Source organism: Heterocephalus glaber, unplaced genomic scaffold, assembly GCF_053883595.1.
Source record: "Heterocephalus glaber isolate CG9 unplaced genomic scaffold, H.glaber_assembly_v1.0 deba00001504, whole genome shotgun sequence".
In the NCBI taxonomy this organism is placed as follows: Eukaryota; Metazoa; Chordata; class Mammalia; order Rodentia; family Bathyergidae; genus Heterocephalus; species Heterocephalus glaber.
The window spans coordinates 55,144,505-55,157,488 of NW_028258324.1; the positions used below are offsets into that span (position 1 = coordinate 55,144,505).

At 36.3% G+C, this 12,984-nt stretch overlaps 1 protein-coding gene across 3 annotated transcripts in view; it reads left to right on the forward strand.

Moving 5' to 3' along the window:
• The window catches only part of Kcnmb2 (potassium calcium-activated channel subfamily M regulatory beta subunit 2), a 311,318-nt gene that overhangs the window by 264,324 nt on the left and 34,010 nt on the right, over positions 1-12,984 (forward strand). For all 3 annotated transcript variants that reach the window (XM_087186547.1, XM_021254420.2, XM_004834616.3), the window contains one exon: positions 7,154-7,276. In XM_087186547.1, coding sequence (XP_087042673.1) covers positions 7,154-7,276 — 123 coding nt within the window. The remainder of the gene's footprint in view (positions 1-7,153; positions 7,277-12,984) is intronic.

Genomic DNA, 12,984 nt, shown 5'->3' on the forward strand with positions numbered 1-12,984 from the left:
CCCTCAATATTTAAATCATCCTACAACTATCTAAAATATTTATTCAAGTGGACACCTTCACACATCTATCCTAGGAGACCACTCAAAAACATATGACTGCTTGCATCTATGCTAATTACAAAACCTATGCTATGCCCCACCTCCTCTGCTCCTTATGTCTCTGATGCAGACTCAGGGGTTAAAGAAGGAAAGTTATTCCAAGACCTTTTCCAAGAAAATCAGTTCACAATAACTTACTATATGATTAAATTCATTATTCAACTAAATTGCAAAGTATTAGAGGACTCCAATGGTTATTTGTTTCTAAATCTCCATAATACAGAGATAACTAAACATGAGATTGGCTAACTGGCTCTCTCAAGGTCACCCATTAGTTAGTGATAAAACTGGCCCTATAACCAAACCCTTACTCTAAGTACATGCTCTGAGCCTTTGCTACTCAGTGTTGTCTGTGAATCACTAACGTTGGCTGCTTAGAAGTTCAGAATCTTGGAGCACAGAAGAGGAGGCTTCTGGGCCACCATACAACCACACCCAGCATAGAGGAGGTAAGCCACACCCAGCACAGAAAAGGCAACTTCCAAGCTGCCATAGCACTGCCCCCAGTGTAGAGGAGGTGAGACATGCAGGTTCCAGTAGCACTCCCCCACCCCACTCCTGACGAAATGAAAAGATACATAAACAACTCTCAAAACCACACTTCCAGATCACCTAAAGCAACCCCAGAGGGAAATGAGATAGAAAAATCTGATACTCAACCAGCTGGACTCCCTGAAATGGCAACAGAAGAGGATCTGGAAAAATGAAATCAGAAGTAATTTCTCAGATAACAGCAAAGATTGTGCACATAGTGCAAGACATGATTAACAAATCTAGAGAGGACACAGATAAAAAAAAAATAGAGGAGCTGAGGAACATGAAGGAACCTGAACATAAGAAACAAATGGAATCCATAAAACACATGCAAACAGATTTCAAGGACGTTAAAAACTCCACTGAAAGTTTACACATCAGAATGACCCAATGTGAGGACAGAATTTCAGATATAGAAGATAAGATTGCAATTAGTGACCAGGAAAAGAAAAATTGCTTTAAAATTGTAAGGGGCCATGAGAAATCAGTCCAGCAGCTTCTAGATGATGCAAAGAAAAATAACTTAAGAATGATCAGGGTCAATGAAGAAACAGGAGAGAACACAGACAACATAAAAATACTGTTCACAGAAGTGATGGCAGAAAACTTCCCAAGCAGGGGAAAAGAACTTGACATAAAGATAAGTGAGGCATATAGGACTCCAAAGAGCCTTGATCAAAAAAAAATCTACACATAGGCATATAATTGTTAAGATTGCAGAAAACTACCAGAAAAACAAACTTCTACAAGCAGTTAGAGAAAAGAATCAAATCACATACAAAGGAAAGCCCATCAGAATCACAACAGACTAATCAACACAAACCCTCAAGGCAAGAAGAGCTTGCAGTGACATATTTCAAGCTCTAAAGGAAAACAGCCTACAACCCAGATTGATGTACCCTACAAAACTATCTTTCAAAATTGGTGGAGAAATGAGATAATTTCATGACAAAGAGAACCTTAGGAACTTCATGAATACCAAACCAGCACTCCAAAACATTTTAGACAATATCCTAGGAAAAGACAACAAGGATCACAACCCCAGGAAGCCCAGCAGAATGAATCCATCAGGCACAACAAGAAATTAAATGCAAAGGGGGAGAATCCAGCAAAAAGAAAAAGTCATGACAATGATAAGTCAATATGTATGAGTTATAACGATCAATGTTAATGGTGTCAATTCACCAATCAAAAGAAATAGACTGGCAGAATGGGTCAAGAAGCAAAATCCAACAATATTCTGCATACAAGAAACATACTTATTTCAAAAAGAAACTCATAGGCTGAAAGTTAAAGCATGGAATAAAATACTCCATGCAACAGGAACCCCAAAAAAAGCAGGAGTAGCTATCCTCTTTGCAGATCAAGTGGATTTCAAACCAAAACTGACTGAGGGAGACAAAGAAGGACAATACATCCTTGTAAAGGGAACAATCCAAGAGGAAGAGATGACAATCATAAATATATATGCACCAAACACTACTGTGCCCAACTATATGAAACAGATACTAACAGACATGAAAAATCAAATAAACACTAATACAGTACTAGTGGGGGACCTCAATACCCCACTGGCACAAACAGATAAGGCAACTAGACAAAAAATAAACAAAGAAATACTAGAACTCAAACAAACTCTTGAACAATTGAACTTAACAGATGTTTACAGAGTGTTCCACCCCACAAAATCAGAATACACATTCTTTTCAGCTTCACATGGGTTATTCTACAAAATAGACCACATACTCACTCATAGAACATGTTTAAGTGAGTGCAAAGGAATTAAAGTTATCCCCTGTATATTATCAGACAATAGTGTGAAGAAACTGGAGATCAATAGCGAAAGAAACCTCAAGAATTTCATAAACACATGGAAATTGAACAACACACTTCTGAATAAACAATAGGTCACAGAAGAAATTAAAGAAGAAATCAGACTGTTCCAACAATTAAATGACAATGACAATACAACATATCGGAATCTATGGGACACAAGGAAAGCAGTCTTATGAGGGAAATTCATAGCAGTGAATACTCATATTAGGAAAACAGAGTGAGCCCAATTAAACAACCTGATGCTGAACCTCAGGCTTCTGGAAAAAGAAGAACAGGACAAACCCAAAGGTCATACCAGGGAGGAAATTATAAAGATCAGAGGAGAAATCAATGCAATGGAGGCTAAGAGAGTGATACAAAAAAATCAGTGAAGCCAAGAGTTGGTTCTTCAAAAGAATCAACAAAATTGACAAACCTTTAGCCAACCTTGTCAGAAAAAGGAAAGAAAAGGCCCAAATCCATGCAATGAGGAATGAAAAGGATGAAATTACAATGCACCCAGCAGAAATCCAGAGAATCATCAATATCTACTTTGAGAACATATATGCCAATAAGATGGAAAATACAGAAGAAATGAACAGATTCCTACATACATATGAATTACTAAACTTGAACGAAGACTTAAAAATTCTAAACAACCCAATATCAGTCAATGAAATTGAAAATGTAATTAAAAATTTATCAACTAAGAAAAGCCCAGGTCCTGATGGCTTCACTGCTGAATTCTACAAGACATTTAGAGAGGAACTACTGCCACTACTGTTTAAATTCTTCAATAAAATTCAAAGGGAAGCAATACTCCTGAATTCATTCATGGAAGCAAGCATCACCTTGATCCCCAAAGCAGAGAAAGACCCAACTGAAAAAGAGAACTATAGGCCAATCTCACTAATGAACATAGATGCAAAAATCCTTAAGAAGATACTGGCAAATAGAATGCAAAAGATCATACACCCTGACAAAGTGGGATTCATCCTAGGGATGCAGGGATGGTTCAACATATACAAATCAATAAATACAATACACTGTATCAATAGAGCCAAGGACAAAAACCATATGATTATCTCCATAGACACAGAAAAAGCATTTGACAAAATCCAACATGCATTTATGATAAAAACCCTACAAAAAATTGGAATAGATGGTCTCTACCTCAATGTGATAAAAGCCATCTATGAAAAACCAACAGCCAATATCATACTAAATGGTCAAAAACTGAAATCTTTCACACTAAAATCAGGAACAAGACAAGGATGTCCACTATCACCACTCCTGTTCAATATAGTCTTGAAAACGTTAACCATGGCAATTAGACAAGAGAAAGAAATAAAAGGAATAAAGATAGGAAATGAAGAAGTCAAATTGTCATTATTTGCAGATGACATGATACTGTATATAGAAGACCCCAAGAACTCCACCAAAAGTCTTCTAGACTTAATAACCAAATTCAGTAAAGTGGCTGGGTACAAGATCAACACATAAAAATCAATAGCTTTCCTCTACATGAACAACAGACTCACTGAGACAGAAATAGGGCAAACAATTCCTTTCACAATAGCATCCAAAAAACTGAAATACCTAGGAATCAACCTAACAAAAGAAATCAAAGACCTCTTTTCTGAAAACCTAGAGCACTCTGAAAAGAGAGATTGAAGATGATATCAGAAAATGGAAAGGCATTCCCTGCTCCTAGGTAGGATCAACATAGTGAGAATGGCCATACTTTCAAAACTGCTCTATAGATTCAACACAATCCCAATTGAAATCCCAGCAGCATACTTCATGGACCTTGAGAAAACAATCCAAAAATTCATTTGGAACAAGAAGAGACCCAGAATAGCAAAAGATATTCTAGGCAACAGAGACATGGTAGGGGTATCACAATCTCCAACTTGAAACTATACTACAAAGCTACTGTGGTAAAAACAGCATGGTGCTGGCAAAGAAACAGACCTGAGGACCAGTGGAACAGATTAGAAGATGCAGAAACGACTCCAGACACACTCGGCCACCTCATCTTCCACAAAGGAGCCAAACACCCTCGCTGGAGGAAAGATAGCCTCTTTAATAAATGGTGCTGGAGAAATTGGGTTTCAACTTGCCAAAGATTAAAACTAGACCTTTATCTCTCACCATGCACTAAACTGAAATCGAAATGGATTAAAGATCTAAATATTAAAACAGAAACTCTGAACCAGTTGGAACAGAGGTTAGGTAGAATTCTTAAAGACATTGGTGTAGGAAAAGATTTTATGAATAAAACCTCAGTTGCCCATGAACTAGCAGAAACAATCAACAAGTGGGATCTCTTCTTATTAAAAAGCTTCTGCACAGCAAGAGAAACAAGCAGCAGTGTGAAGAGACAACTCACATTGTGGGAAAAATTTTCACCTGCTATTCCTCAGACAAGGTCCAGTATCCAGAATCTATAAAGAACTTTAAAAAATCAGACCTCCCAAATTTAAAGACCCAATCCAAAAATGGGCATTTCTCACACAAAGAAGTAGAAATGGCAAATAAACACATGAAAAAATGTTCAACATCACTGTTGAACATTCGAGAGATGCAAATGAAAACAATGCTGAGATTCCACCTCACTCCAGAAAAAAATGGCTGCTATCATGAAATCCACCAATAACAAATGCTGGCAGAGCTGAGGGGAAAGAGGAACCCTGCTCTACTGCTGGTGGAAGTGTAGACTGGGTCAACCACTGTGGAAATCAGTATGGAGATTCCTCAAAGAACTAGGACTGGAAGTCCCATTTGACCCAGTTATTCCCCTGCTGAGTATCTTCCCCAAAGAATTAAAAGAATCATACCACAGTGATATATGTGCGCCCATGTTCATAGCAGCACCATTTGTAATAGCTAATACTTGGAAGCAGCCCAATTGCCCATCAACTGGAGACTGGATAAAGAAAATGTGGTTTTTTTCTAAAACTACTCAGCCATAAAAATGAGAAACTGGAAACATTTATAGCTGAATGGATGCACATTGGGGTGATGTACTCTTAAGTGAAATAAATGGGACACATGTGTAAATACCAAATAATTTCTCTTGTGTGAGAATCTGAAAGTGTAAATAAGGACTAAAAGATATTATAGATAATGTGAAATAGGAAGAAAAGGGGCAAAGGGGAAGTGGGAGGGTGGGGGAAAGGAAGGAAAGGAATGGAATTAATACGAGAAAAGGAAAAAATGGAAACAAATAAATAGGGAGGGGTGGAGGGGTGAAGGGAGGGCAGGGGAAGGAGGGAAAATAAGAACCAAGAGAGATTATGTAAAGGTGCAAATTTCCAAGGATGAATGTCATTATATTGTTTACCTAAAATGTATCAATAAAAAAATTTATATATATAATATATAAAGAAGTTCAGAATCTCGGGCCCCACCTTATTCCCACTGCATCAGAATCAACATTGTAACGGGCCCCTGGTAATCCATGAGGGTGTTACACATCCAGGAGCACTGGACTGCACCACGTGTGTCTCTAGAGAGAGTAAGAATGGGAGGTAAGCAAACATGGATTTGAAGCATAGCTCCAATTTTTCTAAATATAAAGAAATATCTGGGTCTCCTAAAAGCATCATTTCTAATTTGGCATAATAACTTTTTTTTTTTTGTACCGGGGATCGAACTCAGGTCCTTGGGCTTGCACAGCAGGCGGCAAAACCACTGAGCTAAATCCCCGGCCCTATCATTTGTAATTTGGAAATAAGAGAACCCCCATCTTGCAGGATTTTCATGATGTATAATAAATCAATATGCATTTTATATATGCTATGTGTACAGATAATAGATGCAAAGTGCCTGGCATATATTAGCTAATATAGTATATGGTAATGTTATTACTAATACTATTTCCAGTCTCATGCTTAGTGTTCATATTGTACTTTAACCAAGAAGGAAGCCACTCTTGACTGTGCATCTATGAAGCAATCTCCTCTCTTCTTCCCTTTATTCTAAGGTGTTATATGTCATTTTAACTTTTATATTTGATTAATATTTTAATGATTCTTCTTAATAATAATTGTGTAGGAAATAAATAATAACACCTATTTTCAGTACTAGGCTTGGAGATGAAAAAACTCCAAAAGCCAAGTTATCACCAGAAGAACACAACCTTCCTGTGACATCTTATCTCTGGATCCTACAAACCTGACTTCTAGGAGCCACTGTGTGTATCTGCTGCCACCAACACTGCAATGATTTTTCTCTGGCTCGGCTGCAATGAGCTGAACCCACACCACTGGCAACAACAGCAACTTTAAAGATGACTTTGCATCCAAATCTGAACCAAAATGTGGGGAAAGGTGGCACACTGTAGAATACGAAACCATACCTCCATTATATTTTGAAGATTTTGAAGGAGATGATTTGGGGAGAAAATCATTTTAATATCAATTAGAAAACCACGGTCCCCTAAAGCAAGGACTCTCAGCCTTAGCTGTGCATAGAAAACAAGGGAGCTTTTAAAAATGGAGTACAGATTTCTAAAGGCTTCATGTCTTCTAAGTCTCCTAGTAGATTTTACTGTACAGTCAAGACTGAGAGCCACTATGCTTGTGGCATCAAATACCTGGTATTATCTAAGAGAGTCAATATGCTGAGGGCTACCGGTTGATATCAACAGAGTTCCAAAACTCAAAGAAATAGATTTAACTTCAGTGTGTTCCTCTTCTAGGTCTTTTTGCCACTCCTCCAGGACTTCCACCATAAGGAAAGGGGCCCCTGGACCAACATCCTTTAAGATGTTCATATGGACCAGTGGTCGGACCTCTTCATCTTACAGACATGATGAGAAAAGGTAAATGCACTGGGACTCTAGGAAATTTTTAGAAGATTTTACCTGACCATCCAGAGAGGATGGTGACAAGGAAGCAGTAGGCAACTGAGTTTTATATTTTGAGATGTGGGGATGGACTCTACACTAAAAGGGTACGGTCACAGACAGTTTGGCCTTCCTCTTCTTCACAGGTTACATACTCCCTCATACCTCATGGCATTGCAAAGTCTGTTCCTTCTTAGAAATACCCTTCACACACATATACACCCCCACTCTTCACTTAGCCAACTCTAGTCTGCCTTCACATATCCAGTCAGTCCCCACTGCTCCCCTCAGCCCATCATCCTCTTTATCCAAACAGACTATATTAATCTCTGTTGGCTTTCCAAAACTTTGCATTGTACCTGGCAACAGTAGATGCTCAATATAATAACTAATGTGATGAAAATTGCATTTCTGGGCACTGAGAATGTGGTAAGGAAGGAAAGCAGAAATTGTGAGAAGGTTCAAAGATGAGGGACAAATTCATGGAGCCCTCAAAGTCCTTGGAAGAAGAGCCTGGAGAGAGGGATGAAATAGGGGAAATAAAAGAAAAATAAGAATCAAAGATAGAGTTAATGAAAGACAAAATAACAATTATGCAGCTCATTCGAATGCTGTCATTTGGGTTTAGGGAGCAAATGTGTTCCTAAAATTCTATAACCATTTTTAAATATTTCCTTTTTCTCCATTTGTTTTCTTCTTCCACATGTCTCTCTTTCTCATTGACCTTATGCCTGGACTTGGTTTAGGTGAAGCTAAATTTTAAATATAACTGCCTTTAATGCAATATTGCAATTTAAGCAACTCATACATCAGGCAGAACCTGATAGAAATCAGGATTGATAAATGGTGCTGGGCAAAAGGAGAAGGACCTGAGGGACTTGAATATTGTTTTGAGAGCTTTTATTCCTCAGAAAACCTGAAATGACCCACACATTAAAATCCTTTGAAAAATTCCAAGAGAAAAGTTATTCTTCACAATAATGATCTATTACAGTAAAATTTTAGAAACTACTTAAATATTCACACTGAAAAATCTGTTAAATATACAGTAGACTATAATATGTCCCTTAGCACCCTAAAATGCCTTTACATAATATTAACTAAAAAACAGTGACTAAAAACCTGCATACAAAGTATGAATGAAGCCACCAAAAAAAATATACACAGGCAAAAGTCTGGAAAGAAAACCATATTTTTCACCTCCTTATTTCCCAAATGCCAAGTAATATGTTATGTTATATTCCTTAATTATGAAAAAATAATTATATAATGTTTAAGTAAAATTACAGCCTAGAAAGGAACTAGAGTTTAAGCAAAGTCTAATGTTCATTACACCAAGCAGATAATCTGAAAATTTACTTTCTTTGCTCATATCTCTCACATGCTTTTCCTAAATGCGTATTTGAATTGTTTTTCATTTCCTTTCAAATTGAATCACCTTTCAGCACAATCTTCAACACCTTAAAATTTCATATGTTATTTTAAAATTCTACATTTTGTATTCAATTTTTTTTAAAAGACCATTATGAGTGAAGGTACAGAAGGACAGAGATCTGGCCCTACCATTCAGGGGTCAGATCCATGTTGCCCACAGGAATATTATGATTGCCAAGGGTCAGCCCTCCTGAAATGCTGGAGGCTTTCTCAGGCAGGTGGATTACAATCTATCCCTTTCATCTTTTATTTACTTTCATCAAATAACTTACTACAGCTTTATATTCTTTTACAAAAGAATTAATATTTAAGAAGCAATTACTGTGTGCTATATGTTCTATGTAAAATATTAAATTATATGATAGAAATTATTATGCCCATTTTATAGATGAGACAATGGAGGCTCTGAGACTTTAAATAACTTCCAGGGGTCCAATAAGTAGCTCATGATAGAATCAGGATCTGAATCCAAGCTTGTGCTTTCTCCCTGCAGCCCATAGCCTATACAAGCTCTTGTCAAAAATAAGATATTTGGAGCAGCAATGAACAGCCAAGCCCACACAGAGAAATTGTGTTAGCATACACCTGAAAATTTTACATCAAATATAATGAACATACGACTGATGTATTGGCAATATTCATGCAGTTTAGAGGAACAAATAATTAGCTTAGTGTTCTGCATCAATACAATTCTACGACACTTAAATTACTGTTATAATTCTTCTATTTTCAAAGATGTTTTCAGTAACTATGGGATTTAAAATAATTAAAATATTGACTATAAATAAATCACTGTCAACAAGCTTTATTTATGGAACAAAGGTGCCAAATCTTGTGAAATCAGTCTGCATGGCTTTGGCCCATAAAGTTAATAGAAGCAAAGGAAAAAGAGTTGACAAATACAAGCAATAGAATCTCCCACTAAGCCAGTATCCTTAGTTTCATGTCATTTTATTTAATGTCTATGCCCCTTCTTCATCACATCTTCATCTTTACTGCCTAGTTCACAAACTCTTGAAAGATAAGACTCAGTTTTAAAATTGGCTTAGAACAGAAACTGTTCTGCTCAAGATGCTCTTGGCAGCAGTAATCGTGGTTATAATGAAGATGATGATGACCAATAAGAAATCAAGATAATTAAAGTTTTCAAGTTGATTACTTCGAAATAAATTAGACTGTCTAGCAGCATTGCTCTGAATTGCTGATAATTGCTCACCCTCAGTTCCTCCTCCTGTGAACCTGACCTCTGTGTGTACCCAGTTTCTCTAGCTGGGTTCCTGCAGCTAACCCAGAAGCCAAGCAGCCAAAAATCCTCACTCTACACCGCACTGCCCCTTCCTGATCCCTGAGCCAAACTGTCAGGATATTGGGTTCCCTGGAACTCCTGAAACAGTAGAGCCCCAAGAAACCAGACTAAGGACAGTCACAGCAACTAAGTGAAAGAAAAAGTTCACTGAAAACTCTGAAGCCGTCTTCTATTCCTCAGAAGAAGCTGAAACCAACTCTACTTTTGTTTCATTATTTTAACTGTAAGCTAGTCCTTTGTCTGATCATCTGCTATGTGCAAAACCCTAGTTTATATTCTCATCCTCTATTCCACAAGGCCAACAATATGAAAGAATATTGTTTTCTTCTCTAAACAAACTTTCTTGTTAAGTAAGCTTATTTTAATCTCTAAATTGCAGGTGCAAGATAAAACAACAGCAGTAATTCCTTATTTAGATAAGAAAAAGAGAAGTTTGAGCTAAGAACATTGCAAACTGAGTGTTTACTAAATATTCTTTGGTTTGTTTTATTAAACATTGAACTGATGCAAAGAAATATTTATCACATGTATTAACATACAAAGAATGGTATCATGAACATCTGTGTGCTCATTATTAAAAACGGAACAGTTATTTTTGAAGCCCTTAGGAATACTTCCCTAATTACATTCTAATTCCTACCCTACCGCACACTCAGTGATAACTACTGTCCTGGATTCTGTGTTTACCATTCCCTTGCGTTTCTTCATGATTGTATGACATTTGAGTCTTAAGCAATACATTTACTTCTGAGTCATTGGAGGCTTTATATAAATGGAATCATTTCATATGTATTGTCTTTCAACCTGTTTTTAATCACCAAATATTGCATCGCTATGATTTATGAATGCTGATGTCAATAATTATCGTTCATTCTCTGCTGTGTGGTATTACACAGTATAAATATATCATGATTATTCATCCTGCTAATGGGCATTTGCATTATATTCACTGCTTTCATCATTGTCAGCAATGTTGCTATATTTCTTGTTCATGTCTCCTTGGAAATATGTATGAGCACTTCTTAGGATTATGTACCTAACATTGAAATGGTTGGTTCAAAAGTTCATGCACTTTCAACTTTACCAAGTAACGCAAACGCTTTCCAAACCAGCCATAAATGTGACTCCCATTGCTCTATAGCCTTGTATATGGTGTGCAAGGTTTTTTTTTTCTTCAATCTATAAGGTAGCACAACTTTAATTCTAATCTCTCAGAATAGTAATGAGATTGAGCTTATTTTCTTAATCTTTTTGTGATGCGACTGTTTAAATATTTGCCTCATTTTTCTCCTGGATTGTTTGTTTTTTTCCTATAGATTTGTAGGAATTATACATATAGATCAGTCAATACAAAACCTTTGTTGTAGGTATGCAAATTACTTCCAGTTTGTAGCTTGTCTTTTCACTTCACAATGTCTTTTGTTGAATATATTCCTTAATTTTAATATACAAACATAGCACATTTTGAACATTTTGAGATTCCTTACAACTCTAAGCTCAAAAGAATTTTCTTTCATTCAGTTTTCTAAATATTCTGTAGCCTTACCTTTCATAATTAAATCTTTAATCATCTGGAATTGACTTTTGTGTTAGGTGAGTAGACATCCAATTTTTAAAAAACAGATAACCAATTGCCCTAGTGCCATTTATTGGATAATTCAGCCTCTCCTCCTTGACTGAAAACACACATGTATTATACATCACATTTCCAGATATTTTTCTAGATCTCTGTTCTGGTCTACTGATCATTTGTGCTTACCTCAGACAAACACCACAGTGAATTTACACACTTTGGCATTGAAATACCTCTTGACCAATGATAGAAAAAATTACCTGTGTGGTTCTTTTCAATCAAGAGGGTCATTGTTATTCTTTGCCATTTGCATTTTATCTAAATTTTAGAACATGCTTGTCAAGTTATGTTTACCACACTTAGAAATTTTATTGAAATTTTACATAAATAATTTGCAGTAAATTTACATCTTTACATTGCCAGCTGAATGAATAAAATTAATTTCTACTTGATTTCAGTCCTCCCTCTGAAGGGAAGAGAAACAATTTTTTTCTTAAGCCATGTTAATTTTTAGTTGGGACAAATTCCTGTAGCAAAAAACAGATTAACAAGAGAAAAACAAGCAAAATTATTAGCATGTGCTATGCACATCAAAAGGGACAAAAATAACTTACAAAGCAGTGGCTGGGAAGTCTTCTTTAAAGCATTTTAACAAAGAGCAATAAACTTTGAAAAAGTGACAGGACAGAGGAGAGTGCAGGTCCAGGCTTTCCAAGGCAGGAAAACTGTGGGAAGAAACTAATGACGTCTGCTGCAGATTCCTCTGCTGCCTGCCAGTGCCAGTTCTGAGCTGATCCAGACTGCCTCCAGTGAAAGATTCCCATTCTGTCCTTAGGTGGGAAAGGGGGTGGAGAGACAGAAAAATCTTCTGTTTTAGTCATCTCTGCTCTGCCTTTAGACAAATGCAGGAAAGCCAAAGTTCCCTTGCATTTCAATTGACTGCAGCTCAATACTCTTCAGTATTGTAGGAAAAAATAGCTTTTTAAAAATCATTATCTTCTAATAAAGTGTATCATTTCTCCAAAGAGAACATCACATAGTTTATTGATTTATTCCTTATTTTAATGTTTAAATACATTTTCTAGTTTTGTTGGTACGTGGAAAGGCAACTATTGTAGGTCAATTTTTGTTTTGACATCAATGTTAAATTTTCTTATAACAGCTTATCTGTAGATTCCTTTGTATTTTCTTCATAATCATAACATTAGTAAATAATACATGTCTTCTTTTTATCAGTAAATATATCACTTATGTATTTTACTTGCTTGATTACACTAGCTAGTAAATCAAGAATAAAATAGATAATAATGAGCTTTTCTGATTTGTTCCTATTTATACAGTGGATTCTTATAACACCATTAAATGTCAAGT